Raw genomic sequence first — 19,969 nt, 5'->3', positions numbered from 1 at the left:
CAATTGTTTAATGGTCATGGTGTTTGCTTAACAAACACTGCAAAAAGTCATCAAATTGACTTGGGCACATGACCTGCTTTTTGACTGCCATGACTTGTGTGGCTCAATTACGGTCAGAGGTCAAAGACTATCTGCATTTTCTCAGCTTTGTGCCATTACTGTTCAGCTTGTAAAGCTGAGGTAGAATCTCCTTTTTAAACTTTATAGTTTCATTTTTAATGCATCTTTGTTCCATGCAGAGCATCTCAAAAAGCGCTTGGAGGATTATATGGCCCATTTTCCGAAAGTTAGGATTCTTCGAACTAAGAAGAGAGAAGGGCTAATAAGAACTCGAATGCTCGGAGCTTCTGCAGCAATAGGAGATGTTATTACCTTCTTAGATTCCCACTGTGAAGCAAATGTGAACTGGTTGCCACCTCTTCTAGGTAAGAATCCTATTTGAAATGCATTTCTAAATGATCAATTGCAGATGCAGTGCCTTTCTGAAAACCAGAATCTGATATTATCCAAGCCTTCCGGTGGCATAGCAAGATTTTGTTGACAACATTAGAATATCCACATGCTTGTTAATATTCTAGCATTCAAATTGCTGTTTTTTCCAATTCAGGGGATGGGGAAATACGAGGATAATCAGTTATTTCTTTTGCGCTCAATTGAAGGCTGCTCTTCAATCACATTTCATTTTCACAATTATTCATATGATTTACCAGTATACAATACAGCCAATATTTTTTTAAAAAAATAGCTATACAAACAATGCAAACATTAAAAGTTAAATTATTAAAATCGGCATAATCACCAGGAGAGAGGAATAGTATGGGCTTCACACTCCTCACTAATCTCCAGACCAGATGGCAAAGCCAAATCATCAGACCCTTCTGAAGGCCATCCAGATCAGGACCAACCTGACCTCAGCAGCAGAAATGTTCCTCCTCCAGAGTGCTACCAAATGAGACTTTCTAGTGGATGAAATCCACAACAATCTTCTTCTGCTGGACCTGATGTCACTGGGGAGAGGCAGTCCCTTAAGTAATTTGGCCCCATACCATGTAAGGTACCATAAGTTACAAAGTTAATATCTAAGTTATATCATTATATTACTGTATATTATTTTGATATTTATAATACAATATTAAGTTACATTACATTGTAAGCTATAAAGCTTAGAAAGCACCTTGAATTGACTGGGAAACAAATTAATCAATTCAGCTCGTACAGCAGAAGTGTAATGTGTGTACGTCTAGGTGCACACATAATTGCTCATTCCATGACATTTTGCACAAACTGAAGCTTCCAAATACTCTTCAAGAGTAGCCCCATGTAAAGTGCATTATAGTAATCCATGTGGAAGGTGACCAGAGTATGAATGAGGGAGCATGGAAAGTGCTAGGGAGGATTGAGGAGGATGCAAGGAAATGTGCAAGAGGCATTACATGGGTCAAGGATGTACGAGGATACAAGAAGATGACTGGTAGTGGGAATCAGGCATCCGTTTGCGTACCAGGGCAGCCGGAGGCCCCATACCGGTACGGTCCCTCCACTGATTTCTCACACACACACACACACACACACACACACACACACACACACACAAGCACTGGAAATGTGGCGGCTGTCAAAGAGAAGGAAGTGCAGACTTCTTCCAACAGCCAAGGAAGGAATAGGAGCGAAGGCCTCGGTGGTTGGAAGAAGTCTGCGCTTCTTTCTCTTTGACAGCTGCCTCGTTTCCTAGGGGGCGGAAATTCATGTGTTAGAGGGAGGAAAGGCAGTCCCTAGCAGAAGCTCGGCCTTCTCTTCCCTCTAACGCATGGATTCCCCCCCCCCATTGGAAACAAGGCGTTGGCAGAGGGGGAGTTGGTTTCATCACCCAGAGATGGGGGTGATTCAGGCTGGGGGAACAGCTCTTATTAATATTAATTGTCTGTTAAGTCACCCTTTCTAACCTGAGAATATGGAAACAATAATGGAAGGGGGTGACAAAATACTTCCTATGGGGGTGAGTTATGTTTTTCTAATGAAAGTAGCACACATCTGGAATCTTAATTTGCTTGTTTGTTGAGTGTAATTCCCCCTGTAATCCTGATCTTCAGAAGGACTCAATAGTGTTTTTAGCTTCAGTTGGAGAACTGGAGAACTTCATAATGGCTTACCTGTGTTCAGAGTTTTGCTAATCATAAGATAACGTTCTGGTTGAATCATACTCCTTTTATTTGTGTTGATATTTGTATTTTCCAATCTACTGTATTGGCTCTCTATATAGCACAAGGTAGTGTAATCCTGTGCATAATTGACTTGAGGGTAGGTTTATGAATTTTACGAAATGTCTTGACAGAACAATTAGAAATGGGATGCCTTCAGAAATTGTGGGTATACCATCACTGGAGGTTTTTAAGAAGAAATTTGTCCATAATAGTATAGGGTCTCATCTCATGCTTCAGCAAGGGTTGGACTAGAATAACTCCAAGGTCCCTTCCAACTCTGTTATTCTTTATAAATCTCTCCATTCAATCTTACCAAGAGAATGGTGACGAATAATATTTGGAAATGTACATCAGGCGGTCTTCTGACAACAAAATCTCATCTTATTGGCTAGTATCAAGGGGAAGATGACTTTGAAAATGCTTCCTCTCCCACCATAACGTGCAAGACAAGGTGAGAACTGGCTGGGAGGGGAGGGGCAAGGAGAAGCCAGGCGAGTTGCCCCTCCATGTGAGTGACATAGAGTTGGCCATGCCCACCCAATTACACACCCACTTAGTCACGCCCACCCAGCCACATGACTGCCAAGCCACTCCCACCCAGTCACATGACTGCCAGGCCACACCCACAAAATAGGCCATGGCCACAGACTAGGTAGTTAAAAAGTTTGAAACCCACCACTGGTTGAAGAGTGCAGAGGGTCAGTGAGTAACCAATGGAAACATAGAGGAGCCATTGGAAAGGAAGGGGACACAGATGGGGGACACTTTTTCCAGTAACTTGCAAGCTTTTCTGCCTGGCTTCCCACTGACTTTCTGGGGAACCCAGAAGGGAAGGTTGCAAATGGTGATCTTGTTATTGTGGGTACTTGGCAATTGGTGCTAAATGTGAATGGATTGCCAAGCACCCACATTCTTAATTAACCATCTGCAAACCTTGCTTAATGACGACAATGACAAGATAGTGGCACTAAGCTATTCAAGCCAGTGGTGTTGTGCTTTACAACCACATTGCTTAGTGATAGAAATTCCAGTCCCAATCAGCATCATTAACCAAGGACTGCCTGTGTTCTTTTTCTAATATTCTTTTTTATGTTCTTCTGTAAGAGTGTCATATTGTTACAAATGAAAGTATAAAATACAACTTTATTTATTCCCCAGACCGCATTGCTCGAAATCGCAAAACTATTGTTTGTCCAATGATTGATGTCATTGATCATGACCATTTTGGCTATGAAACACAAGCTGGAGATGCAATGCGAGGAGCATTTGACTGGGAGATGTATTATAAGCGAATCCCAATTCCTCCTGAATTACAGAAACCTGATCCCAGTGACCCTTTTGAGTAAGTTCATGAGATAAAGTGAATACTTGCTTAACAAGCTAAGAGGTTATCAGTTTTCAAACAGATATAACTGCTAGATGTTCTTTCTTATCTCTCCTCTAAAAAGAAAAGAAATCAACAAAGGTAGAAAATGAAGGTCAGTCACAAACCGGACAAATTAAATCATGTAATTATATCATAGACTATTGTTCCTTGAAATAACATTCCCTTCCAGTTATCAAAATCATCTGTTTTCAGATTAGTTTCTCTTTGTTTCTATACAGTTGGCACAAAAGCAGAAGTGGTCTCTGTCTCTAAAAACATTATTACCATTGTCTGTTGGTATTGCCTCAATTACTGGGGTGAAGAGTATACTCTCTACTAAGCATGAAGTTTGAAAGTCTATGTCACAATTACTATCACTATCATTTTTTATTCTTCTACTGTAGTCAAGAATGTACTATTAAGAATGTACATTTGTGATAGGTGGCGTTGTTATATGCTACCTGATTTTCAGGTACATATACTTATAGCAACAATTCTTTTAATTCCCTTGATCTGAGTTCTATCTCTACAGCTACAATCTCTGTCCTTGTAAGAGGGAAATTTTGAAAAATAAAGCTCTAATATTTCTTGCTGAGTACAAGATTATACAGCTACTATCCAAAATATTAAAATACAGTGATCTCAATTCACAGTATTCACAGTGATCTCAATATAGAGATAGTCCTCTCTTAACAAAAACAAGAGCTTCCTGGAGGTTTTGTCAGATAGTAAATCCCTGCAGTCGTTAAGCAGATCATCATGTGATCTGATTTGATTTTAGAACCATTTTATTATGGTTATAAAGTGAGTCACAGTGGTTGTTAAGCAAATCATGTGGTTGCTAAGTAATATATTCTCCCACATAGGTATTCTTTCTCAGGAACAGGCAAAAAAATGTCACAAATTACATGATTGCAGGATGTTGCAACGGATTATAAATCCAAGCCAGTTGCCAAGTACCCAAAATATGATTATGTGACTGTGGGCGGGGAGGGGGGGACTGCAGCAGTCATAACTTCAAGGACAGGTTATGAGTAACTTTTGGAGGGGACCTCATAGTAACTTTGAACCATTCTTAAGTGATGACTGCCTATATATACACTGTTGGAAGTACAATTCTGTTTTATTTTATGTAATAAAATACTGTTAAACATAAAATATTTTAATGCTTACAGTTTTATCTCTACAGTTGTTTAATCGCCAGTTATGTTGTCATCTACTTCATTTCCCAATATTTATATTGAAAATTGCATTCCTTGTTGCAGTTCCAACTACTGTGTCAGCAAATTCTGTGTGCTATGAGGGGACCAGCAGCTTTTTAAAATTCCATTCAATCATATCAATTCTTGGATACTGTCGAGACAAGTCCCTTCCCTTTCCTTAGCAAGGTTTTTCAGAAGTGGTTTGCTACTGCCTCCTTCCTGAGGCTGAGACAAAGGGACTAGCCCAAGGTCACCGAGCCAGCTTTGTGCCTAAGCAAGACTAGAACTCACGGTCTCCCAATTCCTAGCCTGATGCTTTAAGCATCACACTAAACTGGCTTTCTACCAACGGTTTATACACATTATAACACATTTATATAACATACTTCATATATTACCTGCATGGACAATTAATATAAAATAAATTTGAACTGCATCTAGCCTTTTAAGTTTTTTTCTTTTTTCCAGTAATTTTCTCTTCTCCATTTATTATGTCCTTCATTCTCTGAAAATTCAGGGTCCTAATTTTCTGTATTCAGAGAATATCAACAGACTCAGTGCTTTCTTCTCTGCTTTATGAATACATAGTCTTACCATTCTGTTTTTTGCTGTTTCTGCTATATTGTATATTTGGCTACTGTTTTTCAGAGTATAAGACATACCTTCTTTCCTCAAAAAAGAGGCTGAAAATCTGGGTGTGTCGTATACATCGAATACAGCATTTTTTGCCTCCCCAAACCCCACCCCCTTCACCAAAATGGCTGTGCATACCCTTATGGAGGCTTTCAGAGAGCTCCTGGGGGCTGGGGAGGGCAGAAATGAGCAAAAAATGGACCGTTCCCTCCCCCAGCAGCACTCTATAAGCCTCCATAAGGATATGCATGCATTTTTTTTTGACAAAAAACGGGCCCGTTTACATGGAAAACGGGCCATTTTTTGCTTGTTTTTGCCCCTCCACCATCACCCAGGAAGACTCTGAAAGCCCCCCCCCAAGGCTATTCATGCCTTTTTTTAAAAGGGTCCGTTTTCGTGAAAAACGGGCCATTTTGGGGAGTTTGCAGAGTGCAAAAGCTTTCCCCCCACTTTTGGAAAGCTCTTTAACTGATTGATGAGAATTACATTGATCAAGTGCTGTGCCAGCAGAAATTGTGTCTTAGGTGCTGCAGATTGTCAGTGATTTCCTTCTCCAGCACATGGATAAATACACCTGAAAACATCTACCTACCTATCTACTCTTACTCTCTCTCCCCACCTACCTACTGTATTTCCCTCTCTCTCTCTCTCCCTCTCTCTCTCTCTCTCTCTCTCTCTTCCTATCAACTTACCTTCTCTCTCTCTCTCTCCCTCCCTAACTACCTACTGTGTTTCTCTCTCTCTCCCTCCCTACCTACTGTATTTCTCTCTCTTTCTCTCCCTCCCTATCCCTCTACCTACCTACCTACTTTTTTTAAAAAATTGCCTCTTCAAAACCTTGGTGCATCTTATACTCCGGTGCATCTTATACTCCAAAAAATATGGTAATTCCCTTCTCTTCCATCAGTGAATACCAGTTTTCTGAGGGATCTCTCAACGTTATGTTATACCACTCTGGTTTGAATTAAATCTGAAGCAAATCATTTCAAGGTCCTGGTAACATCCTTTTTCTGCATAAAGCTGTTAAAGAGGAAAAAGCAAAAAGAGTGGTGATAAAAAAGAACAATATAGATTTCCCCTGGGGGATCTTTATTTTCTTATAGAAAACATTCTGAACGTTAGTTTTTCTAGGTGTACACCTGCATAAAACTTGTTCAACAACTTCTACAGCTTAATTACATTCCCCCTTCTCATATTTCACGTGACTGGTTTTTCTAGATTTGTTTTCAACTGTCATACCAATAACTGCTCTACTTTTTTTTTATTTCCTTCACTTTAATTTGTTTGGTTTTAGTTGTTTTAACACATGTGTTTTCAGATGAGATGCCCCTCTTCCTTTCCTTTTAAATTTTCTGGCCTCAGCTCTGTATCGTAAAGGCTCCATTCCATAAGTACCAAGTTTGCAGGAACAAACTTCCATCCTCATATAGGCACAGACTTTACCCATTCTACCTTGGGAAGAAAATGATGCCATAGACTCTTGTAGCTGATGTCAAACAGTTACTGAACAGGCTTGCAAGAATCATCTAGCCTGTTTGTAGGCATCTCTTTGGCATCAGGTTGTTAGCAATATCAGACTCCTATAGTTTCTTTCACTTCCTGCAAAGTTCCTTTTGTGTTCCAGAAGTTGCTGTATAGTATAAATGACACTGTAGTCAAAGTGCAAAGTAGCCACAGTGGGAAGTAAAAAAAAAAAGGTAAAATGCAATGTTAGAGTTGTGCATGTAATTTGGGCAGACTTTACATAAATATTATAATATGGAGTTTATTTTTTCTTTTAAGGTCTCCAGTTATGGCTGGAGGATTGTTTGCAGTTGATAGAAGATGGTTCTGGGAACTTGGAGGATATGATGCAGGCCTAGAAATCTGGGGAGGAGAGCAGTATGAAATATCATTTAAGGTGAGTTATTGAAAAGATATTGTATAATATTTTTAATGGAGTGTGACTTGGCAAAAAAAATCTTGTTTCTATATATAAAATTATTGAAAAAAAGAAGAATTTAAGCAATTTGTTAAAAAAAAATTAAATATTGTTAAGAATCTAATGCTTCTGTTGAATTGCCTAATGACCCCTATTTATGGCATCTGATTGTTAGCATATGAGAGGTCAATTTTCCTGAAACTAAATGTTTTATATAAAAATCAGGCTAAATTGGTTAATTGTACCCGGATTGTCACTATTTTAAATGCCAACTGAGCTCTGGTTTGATAGGTAAGAATAGAATTTTGAGTACTCAATCCCTACCGGAAAAAAAAGTCTTAACCAATCCTTTATCCTGGTTCTCAAGCCATTTATGTCTTAATGGACACACTGTATTGTCCATTGTATTGGGTGTATTTCATTTGGGTAATATACTTAACAAAACATGAATAAATGGTAAATATCTTAAATACTAAGTCTGTGATTCATTCTTCTATAACTGCCTGGTTTGATACAGCAATCAAATAAGATAGGTACAGATATTCAATAGATAGGTCCACAGAAATTTCAACCAGCCTGCCGTTCATTGAGGACCTGTATATTGCATGGGTCAGAAAGAGGGTTGAGAAAATATCTACAGATTCCTCACATCCTGGACATAAACTATTTCAATTCCTCCCCTCGAGGCACTGTTATAGAGCATTACATGCCAAAATAACTAGACACAAAGACAGTTCTTTTCCCCAGCCATCATTCTGCTGAACACTTAATTTCCATAGTTCTGTCTTATGTCTAAATATATTCCATGTAGTATTGCTATATTACTTTTATCCTTCTCATCTGTTCCACTACATTCTCTATTGGTATCATTATTATGATTGTTATCCTTTATTATTATGATTATTATTACTTTGTAATAATGTAATTGCCTGTACACTAAGAGCTTATTTGAGAGAAATTCCTTGTGTGTCTAATCACACTTGGCCAATAAACCTATTCTATTCTACTCCATTCCATTCTATTCCACTCAGGGGTGGGTTTCAAAAATTGTTCGAACCTACTCTGTGGGCGTGGCCTCCTTTGTGGGAGTGGTTTGCTGCCCGTGTGACCGGATGGGAGTGGCTTGCTACCCATGTGACCAGATGGGAGTGGCCTGTCACCCATGTGACCTGGTGGGAGTGGCCAAGACGATGTTATTACTAGATATTACTAATTACTAGATATTATTAATATTACTAGATCATTATTAATGCATAGATAACTGCGGGACATTACACACCCACCCACACCCACACCCACAAACTATGACAGTGCTAGGAAAACACCAAAAAAATAAAAATTCCCCCCCCTCCTGTTCCTAAGAACAGGAAAGACAAAGTCACTGGAATAAAAACCATCAAGGCAATGTGGAAAATTATAAAGGACAGGCACTCACAGAACCATCAACCACCTCAGAATTACCTAAACAAGGAGGGTGAAACACACTGCCTTGCAACAAACCTGGCCTGCCCATAGAAAAGCAGCCACTTTGAGACACATAAACCTGGTCTAAACACTTAAAAGCAACATATTGCATCACAAATAAAACATTTGCAAAAAGGAATAACATTTCTTGTAATAAACATTCTATAAACAATAAATAAATAAAAATTCCCTAAACTAATTAAAAACTACCACGTTCAGAGAACACCAAAGGACCCCACAGTCCTCTCCCTCCTTATCTTTTTCTTTTTTGTCCTAACTTTCTCCTCCTCCCCCCCCCAACCCCACTCCCTTCTAGCACTGATGATGTTACCAAACTAGGAGTGCTGGAGAGGAGCTCTCACAGGGCAAAGAGCTTCCCGCTACAGGCACAATCTATCTGCAGCCGTAAATGACTGCAAGCAGCAGCTTCAGTCACCTGCTCGCAGCTGACAGTTGCGTTTGGGAGCGGAGGTGGTGGCAGCAGAAGTGGGCACAGATGGGATGTCCCCACTTGCTGAGTAGAACGAGGCGGCGGGGATGCGTTGTTTCAGGGCGCCCCAAGTGCCGGCTCCTTTGAGTGTAGCCCATTCCCCCTCCCAAGAAGACCGTTTTCTTTTTAAAAACGCCTCTGCAGACGATCTTGAAAACCTGCGAGGTTGCTTTGGGAGGAGGAAGACAGGCAGCAGTCCCCCACCCCATCTCTGGTTGCCTGCAGCCTCGGAAGCTTCCGAAACTTCACAGTAAAAGCAATTAAGAACTTCTCTCGCTCGTGAGATTTTCTTTACTGTGCAAACGCTTGCTTTAAGGCTGCAGGCACCCAGGGAGGGGGGCAGGGGGAAATGCTGCCCATCTGTCCCCTTCCAAAGCAACCTTGCAGGTTTTCAAGATCATCCGGAGAGGTGTTTTTTAACGCCATTCCCCCACCCAAGAAGACCGTTTTTAAAAACGCCTCTGCAGACAATCTTGAAAACCTGCGAGGCATTCCCCCACCCCATTCCTGGTTGCCTGTAGCCTTGGAAGCTTCCACAGAGAAGCTTCTGCAGAGGCGTTTTTAAAAAGAAAACTGTCTTCTTGGGAGGGGGAATGGGCTGCGCTCCTGGTTCTGGGGATTCCCCCCCACCAAAGACCAGTTGCCCATCTCTCCAAATCCTTTTCAGGATTTTCTTTTTAAAAAACGCCTCTCTGCAGACGATCTTGAAAACCTGCGAGGCATTCCCCCATCCCATTCCTGGTTGCCTGTAGCCTTGGAAGCTTCCACAGAGAAGCTTCTGCAGAGGCGTTTTTTTAAAAAAAATGGTCTTCTTGGGAGGGGGAATGGGCTGCGCTCCTGGTTCTGGGGATTCCCCCCCACCAAAGACCAGCTGCCCATCTCTCCAAATCTTTTTCAGGATTTTCTTTTTAAAAAACGCCTCTCTGCAGACGATCTTGAAAACCTGCGAGGCATTCCCCCACCCCATCTCTGGTTGCCTGCAGCCTCGGAAGCTTCCGCAACTTCACAGTAAAAGCAATTAAGAACTTCTCTCGCTCGTGAGATTTTCTTTACTGTGCAAAGGCTTGCTTTAAAACTGCAGGCTCCCGGGGAGGGGGGGTGGGGGAAATGCTGCCCATATGTCCCCTTCCAAAGCAACCTTGCAGGTTTTCAAGATCATCCGGAGAGGTGTTTTTTAAAAAGAAAAACCCTGCAGGCACCCAGCGACAGGGGCTAGGAGCTAGGAACCCGGAAGTTAATTACTTCCGGGTTCACTGACGAACCGGTTCGCACGAACCGGTGCGAACCGGGAGGAACCCACCCCTGATTCCACTCCACTCCACTCCACTCACCTTCCCCATGTTCCCTTGGCTCTTCTTACAAAGAGATAAATTATTCATCTGTGACTGCTTTATAGTTAACTGTATTGTCTAAAATTTGAGCAATGCAATTATTACACATTAACTAACCATAAACTAATCTATTACAAACCTTGGGTGTTTTATGGCAGTACAAAATAGTGTGACAGAGTGAGGTGGCATAAAATACAGTATTTTTTCCATCCATGGAAAAGCCAATGGATATGTGCAGGGACTAACTGTAGCACATTTGCTATTTAACTTTTTTTCTGAGTGAGCATGTTATCTAAATATACTGTAAGAGGTCATACTGGTATACTTTTACTATTAATCATGGTTTTAAAGCAGTAAGTGTTTGAATCATCATGGAACTGAAATAATATTCATACTATTACTTCACTTTAGAAAGTTTTTTCATGTATCACTGATCCACCGACCCATAAGAGTATATTTGTAAAAGAAGGCTAAGCTCAAGCAAATGGTTAAATTCTTACCATTCTTTGCATTAAAGATAAAAAGCTTGGAAAGTAACTAATTAAATAACCATATAAATATTTTAATAGATGAATTGGTCTGTATGGTTTGTAAATTTACTTGTTTATAATAAATGGAATTACTATTAACCTATTTGATTAGTTACTAAAAGTTAACTATTGGTTTGACAAACATTATATAATTAAGAGTATAAATATTTTACAAATATTACTTTAATTTTCTCTATGTTTGAGATTACCTCAGAAAATTATTAGTATGTCTACTTTAATAAGTCCTTTATCCATTTGAATGAGACAGTTTCAGCATGAATCCAGGGGGAGACTAGCAAAACATTGCACTGTAGATAATTCAGTCTTACTAACAAGAAGATGTAGCTCCCTTGATAATTATAATTTCTTGTCTTCTGTTTTGTCTGAATAGTTTTTCTGAATATAAACACCTTAGTGTTCTTAGGATTCTATCAAACTACATTCATTTGGCAATTAATATGTAATAAATGAAATGTTCTTCCCATTGTTTATCTCAAAAAACAGTAATAAAGACATACTGGAGGCTTCTTATTTCCCCTTTGGTTCCATTTATCCATTTTACTATTGTGTATAAAGAAACGGTATAACAGTGTAATTCTCTGTGGGAGAGGTACAAACAACATTCATCATTTCTAGTTGGACCTTTTCTAAAACAGTAGTTTCCAAGAGTGATGACAGTGCCTGGGAAAGTTCTTTGTTTCTGAAATGCTAGAGTAGGTATTCACTGCTTGATATTCAGGAAATAAAGCTACTGTATTCATTTGACTAGTTACACACAATATTTCAAAGAGTTTTGTTTCATGCCAGAAATAATAATTTATGGTGGGTTATATTCACTCTAATTAATCCCGGTTAAGGTCCTTTCTATTTCTCTTCCTTTGTGCAATAGAAAATGACATTTAACTGAAAGGGTATACTTTCAGAAATTAAGATCAATTAATGCATTCAACTACGTTTGATAGAAGTCACTATTTTGATGAAATTATAAGAGAAGAATGCCCCAAAACACACTTATTTTTAAACTATGAAACTCCGTTATCTTGTTTTAAGGATTCATTGACATATAAAATGACACAAAAAAATCAGCCTCTGAAGAACAGAATAAATTAAGTTTGGACAACATCCAAAATAATGCTTTCTGTATTTTAAAGACTGATGAGAACTTTAAACCACGCCCCTATTGCCAGGCAGACCCCAGCTTCGACGAAGGACTCTATCTGACTCAATATGTCATCTTCTCCAGACGATTGTTGTAGTGAAATACCTTCTTTTAGTATTCACAAAAAACCACAAAATAGTAATAGCAGTAAAGCATTTAAGAAACATGACAATTCCACGGAGGGGCTGGATACTCCTCCCTCACTATGAGAATAGGTGTATCAGGTAAGAACCAATGCCCTTTCTCCATAGTAAAGGGAGGAGTATCCACATTGGGACGTACCAAAGCCATTTCGTCCCTCGGTGGAGGGGGAGGTCTATGCATAATCTATATAGATGTATACAAGAATTATACACAGTGATCTGTTTTACTGTCTCTATGCACAGATTGTAACACCCTGCGTCCAAAGGCCGCTTCTGCCGAAGCAAGAATCTTAATTTATAGTTCTTTATGAATGGTGAAGGAGATGCCCACATAGCAGCCCTACAAATCTCAAAGAGGCCTGCATAGCCCAGGCCGCTGAAGTAGCCACACTCATCATGGAATGTACTGTGATAGACTCTGGTACCTAGACCCTTATGCTTGGTAAGCGGTAGCGATACAAACCACCTCCCTATGGTAGTAGATGTCCCCTTATTCCCCAGGGATCCCAGCTGGAAAGAAAAAAGCAATGCTTCTGTCTGTCTGGTCGACAAGGTTCTCTTAAGAAAAAACCTCAGAGCCCTCCTCACCTCCAAGGTGTGCCATTTTTTCTCTAAAGGGTGAGAAGTATCCGGACAGAAATTGGGTAAAAGTTCCTGAGATCGATGGAAGCAAGAGCACACCTTGGGTATGAAGGAGGGGTCCAACCTTAAAACCACTCTGTCATGATAAAGTATACATATATCATTCCTGGTAGATAATACCTGTAGCTCAGATATCCGCCTAACGGAAGTGCTAGCCGCCAAAAAGGCCACCTTGAGTGTCAGGAACTTGAGAGCCACTTTTTGCAGCAGTTCAAAGGGGTCACCTGTTAAAGCGTCCAGCACCTTGTATAAATCCCAAGAAGGGTACCTATGTACCATAGGTGGCTTAAGATTAGAAGCACCCTTGAGAAACCGCCTGACCATAGGGGGCTGAGTCAGTGTTTGTGACCTACCGCACAGTAGCACAGAAGAGATTGCAGATACCTGTCTCCTAAAAATATTAGGAGCCAACCCTTTATCCAGGCCCACTTGAAGAAAGTCCAGGACCTGTGGACTTGTGGCTGGAACTGAGTCAAGGTTGTTAGTAGAACACCACATGCAGAATGAGCATCATGTAGCACTGTAGATGCACTCCGTGGATGGTCTATGGTAGCCTGAATAGTCTGTATGACCCTGGAGGAATATTTGTTCTCCCTCATTACGCTCCGCTCAATGCCATATGGTCAACTGGAGTCATGGAGGGTCCGGATGCTCCAGCGACCCCTGGCTGAAGGAAATCATTTCCTAAGGGATCTTCCAGGGTCTGTCCACCAAAAGTGATTGGAAATTGGCGAACCCTGGCCGGCTAGGCCAATGTGGGGCAATCATCACCACCTCTGCCCCTCCCCCCGCAAGATCTTTTGTATGACCCTGGGAATCAAAGGCAAAGGCTGAAAGACTCCACGTTCTGCAATGGGAACCGGGAGAAAAACCTCGGGAGCTGAGCACTGAGAGGGGTGGCAAACATGTCGACTTCCGGGTGGCCAAAGGGTCCACAAGTGTCCGGAAATTGCTGGCTGCAGCTGCCACTCCGAATTGTCCACCTCGGTCTGGCTGAGCCAGTCGGCCCTGACATTGTCCACTGCCGTTATCGAAAGTAGGTTCCTTTCAGCCCAAAGACCCAGTCTCTTGGCCTCCAACATGAGAGACCTTGATCTGGTTCCGCCCTGCCTGTTTATATGAGCCTTAGTGGCTATGTTGTCCGTGAAGACCAGAATATGTCTGCCACTGACAGAATGGCTAAATTGTTTGAGAGCTAGGTGGACTGCCCTGAGTTCCAACCAGTTTATGTTGTGAGCTAATTCCGCCTGGCTCCATTGTCCCTGCGCCATCTGTGTCTGTAGATGGGCCCCCCATCCAAACAGACTGGTGTCCGTTGTGACTATCACTTGGTCTGAAATTCTGAAATATTTCCCCTTGGTGATTGCAGGGGACCTCCATCCTATCAGGGATTGGGATACTTCTGCCAGTAGAAGGACCTTGATCTGGGAGCAGCTCATGAGCCTTTGCTGAAATGGTAAAAGAAACCATTGAAGGTCTCTGGTATGAAGGCGTGCCCAGGGGACAATACCAATGGCAGACACCATGGTGCCTAAAAACCTGGACAATGTAGCTAGGGCCACCTTATGCTCCCTAATGACCTGAGAAACTAACTCCCTGAGAGTTTTCTACCTCTCCGGCAACAGAAAGACTGTGCCTGACATAGTGTCTATCAAAGCCCCTAAGTGAATCAGTCTTGTTGTAGGGTGCAAATGACTTTCGCCAAATTAATGGAGAATCCATGATCTCTCAAGGTTGACATAGAAATGTCTAAGTCTCATTAACTGGAGATGATTGCAATAAGAGGTCATCTAAATAACCTTGGAGCCTTACAGGTACGTGCCTCAGGTACGCTGCCAAGGCTGCTATCACCTTCATGAAAAATCGAGACGCAGATGATAAACTGAAGGGTAAGGCCCGGTACTGGAAATGGTGCCCTAAGTAACAAAACCTGAAATACTGCAGGTGTTCAGAGGCTATGGGTATATGCAGGTAGGCCTCTGTACGGTCTATGGAAGTGAGAAAATCTCCCTGCCTAATACCCTCTAAATTAGAATGCAGCGAGTGCATTTTAAACCTCCAATAGCACACGAAGTGGTTTAGCCACTTCAGATCAAGAATAGCTCTCCAGCAGCCCGAGGCTTTGGGGATCACAAAAAGAATAGAATAATAACCCAGCCCCTGTTGGTCTGGAGGTACCAGTTGGATAGCCCTTATGACCAATAGATGTTGAATGGCTTCCTGCATAAGCTGCCTCCAGGTCGAGTTATTGGAAACCGGACAGATCCAAAAAGAGCTCATTGGACTGGAGAGAAATTCAATGGAGAGTCTTGACCCAATGGTGGACTGAACCCACGCATTGGAGGAAGATGAATCCCAACAGTCGGTGAAATGCGCCAAGCATCGCCCGATGGGGGGAGAGGTGGGCCTAGAATTAATTCTTACGGTAGGAGCGCCTGCCGTCTCTGCCCCCTCGAAAGGGACACTTCTGCTGCCTGTCCTTTTGTTGCCGATCTGGCTGGAACTTTTGCCTAGGGGCGCAGTTCCCGTGATACTGCAGAATACCCAAAATCAGGTCCCTTGCAGTAAAAGGCATAGTCCTGACCACGAAATGAAGACCTGTAGTCTTGGCCATGGAAGGTAGAGTGCCGGGGGTAAGGCGCCACCCGGAAGTTGCCCTTCCTTGGAGAGGTGGGAAGCACTTCCCGCTTGTCCTTGCCATCCACTAGGAAAGGATCAAGAGCAGTACCAAATAAAGACACCCCCCCAGTGAAGGGCGCCGAGGTGAAATGCCATTTGAGGCGTACGTCTGCCTGCCACTGACGTAGCCAAAGCAGTCTACGGGACGCCACAGATGACACTATGGACCTGGAGGCAAACCTGGCTGCTGACAAGGTGGCATCTGATGAGAACTGTATGGCAGCTACCAGTTTGTTAATGTCCTGATGAGCCCCGACATCAGTAATAGGCACTCTCCGCTGCAAGTCCTGTAACCAAAGCAGACAAGAGCGGTTAAAGAAGGAGGCGGTCGTGGCTACCCTCACTGCCCATGCCACTGCCTGATGACCCCTTTGCAGTGTAAGGTCCACCTTCTTGTCCTCTGGTTTCAGTGCATCTTCGGGAGCCCCTGGCCTATTAGCAGATGTATGCAAGGCCGACACTGGGGCATTGATAGAAGGAATTAGAAGTACTTGGCCCTTATCTACATTGAAAAAAGTCTTATCTGTAGAATTTGGTGTGGGCCCTGAAGTGGGGGTTGTCCACTGCCTTTTTACAAGATTGAGAAAGATTCTTGATAAAGGGTTGTGGCATTAGGAAGGTTGAGACCCACTGCTCTAAGGGCTGCTGCCCGCCTCCACTTGCCTTTGGAAGCCACTCCATTTGGCCTTCGGTTTCTCTTCAGCTGAATACACCATAGCTCCGAAAGCTTTAGATTCCGGCTGGAGATAATGAGGGCTCTTTCCAATAATCGGGGAATAAAAGGTTCCCTCAGAATGCCACATTAAGGCTGACAGCTCCCTAACGGTTCTCAATGCCACCCCCTGAGGGAGTAAACGCAGGGAGACCACCACCCCAGTAGAAATAGTGGTGTGAAATGGGGAGATACTCATAATCAGGCAGATCCGGAATTACAATCAAATTACAATTGTACTGAAAATTTCTCTGGAGAAACTAGATGACCAACTGTCCAGATTGATGGACTGAGTCGAAGCTGGGGTCTGCCTGGCAATAGGGGCGTGGTTTAAAGCTCTCATCAGGCTCAGTCCAATCATTGAGTGGATGAAGTCAACCCAGTCTCGATACTCCTCCCCCCACTATGGAGAATAAATCCTTATCTACTCTTTCCAGGCAGCTCATTTTCTTTCTTCCATTCCTTTTTTTCTTCTTTTAACATTGTATTTGTTGCTAGTTTCTTATTCAAATATATATATCTTCACTTAAATCTACTTCTCTGTTGTTTTTTTAATTTATACAGGTTTAATCTTTGGTTCTTTTTAAATTTTATATAAGTGTTAAGATTTTTTTGTGCTTTTTTATTCAGTTCAGATAGATAATATTTGTATTGCACCTAGAATGGCAGAAGACTCCTAATGCAAAGTTTATGTATTTAAATATCATTCATATCTATTGAAATAATATCATTATTGAACCATTTTTGAATGATGTCAGGGGCCTACATAGCCAATAGGAAGAATCTAACTGTGACAATGCTCTAGTCAGATGTGGATATCTAATCCATGCCTTTAGGAATCCTCTTTTTTCCCTATATATACTGGGGAAGAAAAAAAACTCCCTTTTATTTTAAAACAAAGTATTCTCTATTAATATTCTAAAATAGAGCCAGTTTCATGTAGTGGTTCAAGTGCTGGCCTAGAAACCAGGAGAAAACTCTATTTTCTACTCATGAGAGCTAGCTCTTTGGGCCAGTCACTTTCTCTCATCTCAACCAACCTTTTAAGGTGGTTGTTGTGGGGAAAATAGGAAGACGGAATATTAAGTATGTTTGCCACTTTGAATTCCTTATAAAGTAATAAAAATTGGATAAAAATCTAATTAATTCAAATCTTTCTCCTTCAAAGAATGAATAGCATTTATTCATTTAGCAGTTATTATTCAAATGGATACGGATACAAAAAAAGAATTTAAAGATTAAAATGTATAACTTGATTGTTACAAGCAGAAGTTTATATATGTATGTATATTTGCTTAGTTGCATATTACAAAGCTATACATAAATGGGAGCAGCAGAACAAAAACGACAATTGAAAATATGCCATCTGTATTTAAAGCCAAATTTCCATTTCTCTCAAAAAATTCTGAGTTACATTCTTCAGCATCTACTGTATTTTTATAATAGGTCTAGTTTGCCTTCAGGATGTATTCTTTCAATTCTAAATCACAATACCTTTTGTAACTGACAGTTCTTTCTACTGGTACCAAGTACTAACTCTGACCCTTTCTGCTGAACCAGTTTTTACCAAGTGAATAGCAGTTCTTATAGTTCACCTTCATCTTCAAGAAAATCACAAATCTTACATAGACTCCTAGTGGCTTGATCCAGTTCCACTTTCTGAAACCACATTCATTTTACACTTTAATTCTTCCAGGTCCTCAAAGAACCTCGAAGTAATCAACTACTTCAGGTACCCAATGAGCTACCCAACAGCATTAATATACAGTAATTACTTGATATATGGACTTTCCAGTATTGTTTCTCTCAACTTATTGCTTCATCCAAAGACTCAACTACTGTAGGTAGGTCAGGATTCTCTTCATTGGCAGGGCATCCCCATAAGCTCTATTATTGTGAGCCACCCATTGTTCTGTTTCAGATGGGAGATCATACAAATCTTTTAAATTAACTAAAATTAAATTGGCCAAAAATGTTGGCCTTAGTCAGGTTTTAAGAAGCATAATGATAGAGAATTTTGCCCCTTACTACCACCAAGTACCCATAACAGAAAAGAGGGATGAAAGGTTCACCGTTATCCTTTCAAGAGGGGATGGGATACATGTGCAGAACTCCCAAACTTGTTATAAATATGCCTTTTCATTTCCACAATGGCCTTTTTCTGAACCCCTACTGTAGCTCCCTCTGTTTAAGATCTCTGGAAGCCATCCGGGGGGAGGGGGGGAATAACAAAGGAATTTTCTATCATAAAATACCAGTGGCAAACACTAAATAGCGAGTGTGCTAATGGATTATCGAGTTAATGTTGCTTTTAAAAATTATTTTAAATTCACATGGTGGATGTAAATGTTGATTGACAGCAAAATTCATTTTAAGAGACAATAACAATCAATAACAATAGCAATATAGCAGTAGACTTATATACCGCTTCATAGGCCTTTCAGGCCTCTCTAAGCGGTTTACAGAGAGTCAGCATATTGCCCCCAACAATCTGGGTCCTCATTTTACCCACCTCGGAAGGATGGAAGGCTGAGTCAACCCTGAGCCAGTGAGATTTGAACCGCTGACCTGCTGATCTAGCAGTAGCCTGCAGTGCTGCATTTAACCACTGCGCCACCTTGGCTCTTCAAAGCTTGCAAGGAAAATATTTAATCATTTGGGTCACATACATGTGTCCTCATGTCTAGTGAAACAGACTACTTCTATATTTGTGATAGATGATGGTGATAGGCAGTTCCATAAATACTCAGGCCTAAGGCAGGATGTTCCAATTCATCATTCTTTTTATTTTTTTCTTACATCTTTGTATTAAACAATTTTTGGGGGGGGGGGGTTAATTACAATTTAATGTTTATCTTCAGCCAATCATCAATCTCTTTATGGATCACTTTTTCCTACTGTTATATTTATCAACATGCCCATAATAATTCCTGATGACACATTGTTGCTTAATGACTTTTAGTTTGGATTCATAAAACACAAATGTTCCCATTTTCTATTTTCTAGACTTACACAATACAGTGAGCCATAAACTATGCAAATATGTATGTAGTGCATTCATAATTGCATTTACAGTTTAAACAGTTGCTTAACTGTGCAAGTGTTGTGTAAACACATCCTTAAAGTAATTTTTCTTACAGTCAGTTGTATTTTTTGCTCCTAGGTCTGATTTTCTTATGCTTCATTAAAAAAAGTTGTTAATAAAATCAAGTATAGCCTTATTCTCTAAAGTTGCTTCTGATTTCTATATTAACCAGTTTATACTTGAAGCAAACATTGTAACATCTCAGCAAAACATTACTTTTCAGAAATAAAAATGTTTACATAAAATAAAAATATGAAAGGTTGTCATCCCATTTTAATATTTTTATATGTGAAATGATTTTAGGATAAAGATAAGGATTTTTGGAGGAAATAATTCTGGAATAAGCCTACATTTAATCCTTTCAGCAATTTCGAATGTAAATGGAGAAAATCTTAGTTATATGAGAAGTTA

The 19,969-nt window shown here is 40.8% G+C and overlaps 1 protein-coding gene across 1 annotated transcript in view; it reads left to right on the top strand.

Moving 5' to 3' along the window:
• GALNT10 (polypeptide N-acetylgalactosaminyltransferase 10) overlaps positions 1-19,969 on the top strand; it is a 59,182-nt gene that overhangs the window by 25,556 nt on the left and 13,657 nt on the right. Inside the window, exons 5-7 of the mRNA XM_014061876.2 lie at positions 240-425; positions 3,360-3,543; positions 7,185-7,302. Of these exons, the coding sequence (XP_013917351.2) occupies positions 240-425; positions 3,360-3,543; positions 7,185-7,302 (488 nt within the window). The remainder of the gene's footprint in view (positions 1-239; positions 426-3,359; positions 3,544-7,184; positions 7,303-19,969) is intronic.

Source organism: Thamnophis sirtalis, unplaced genomic scaffold (genome assembly GCF_051295495.1).
Source record: "Thamnophis sirtalis isolate CommonGarterSnake01/CBP01778 unplaced genomic scaffold, rThaSir2_p1.2 scaffold_3, whole genome shotgun sequence".
Classification (NCBI taxonomy): Eukaryota; Metazoa; Chordata; class Lepidosauria; order Squamata; family Natricidae; genus Thamnophis; species Thamnophis sirtalis.
This window is presented reverse-complemented; position numbering and strand designations above follow the sequence as displayed.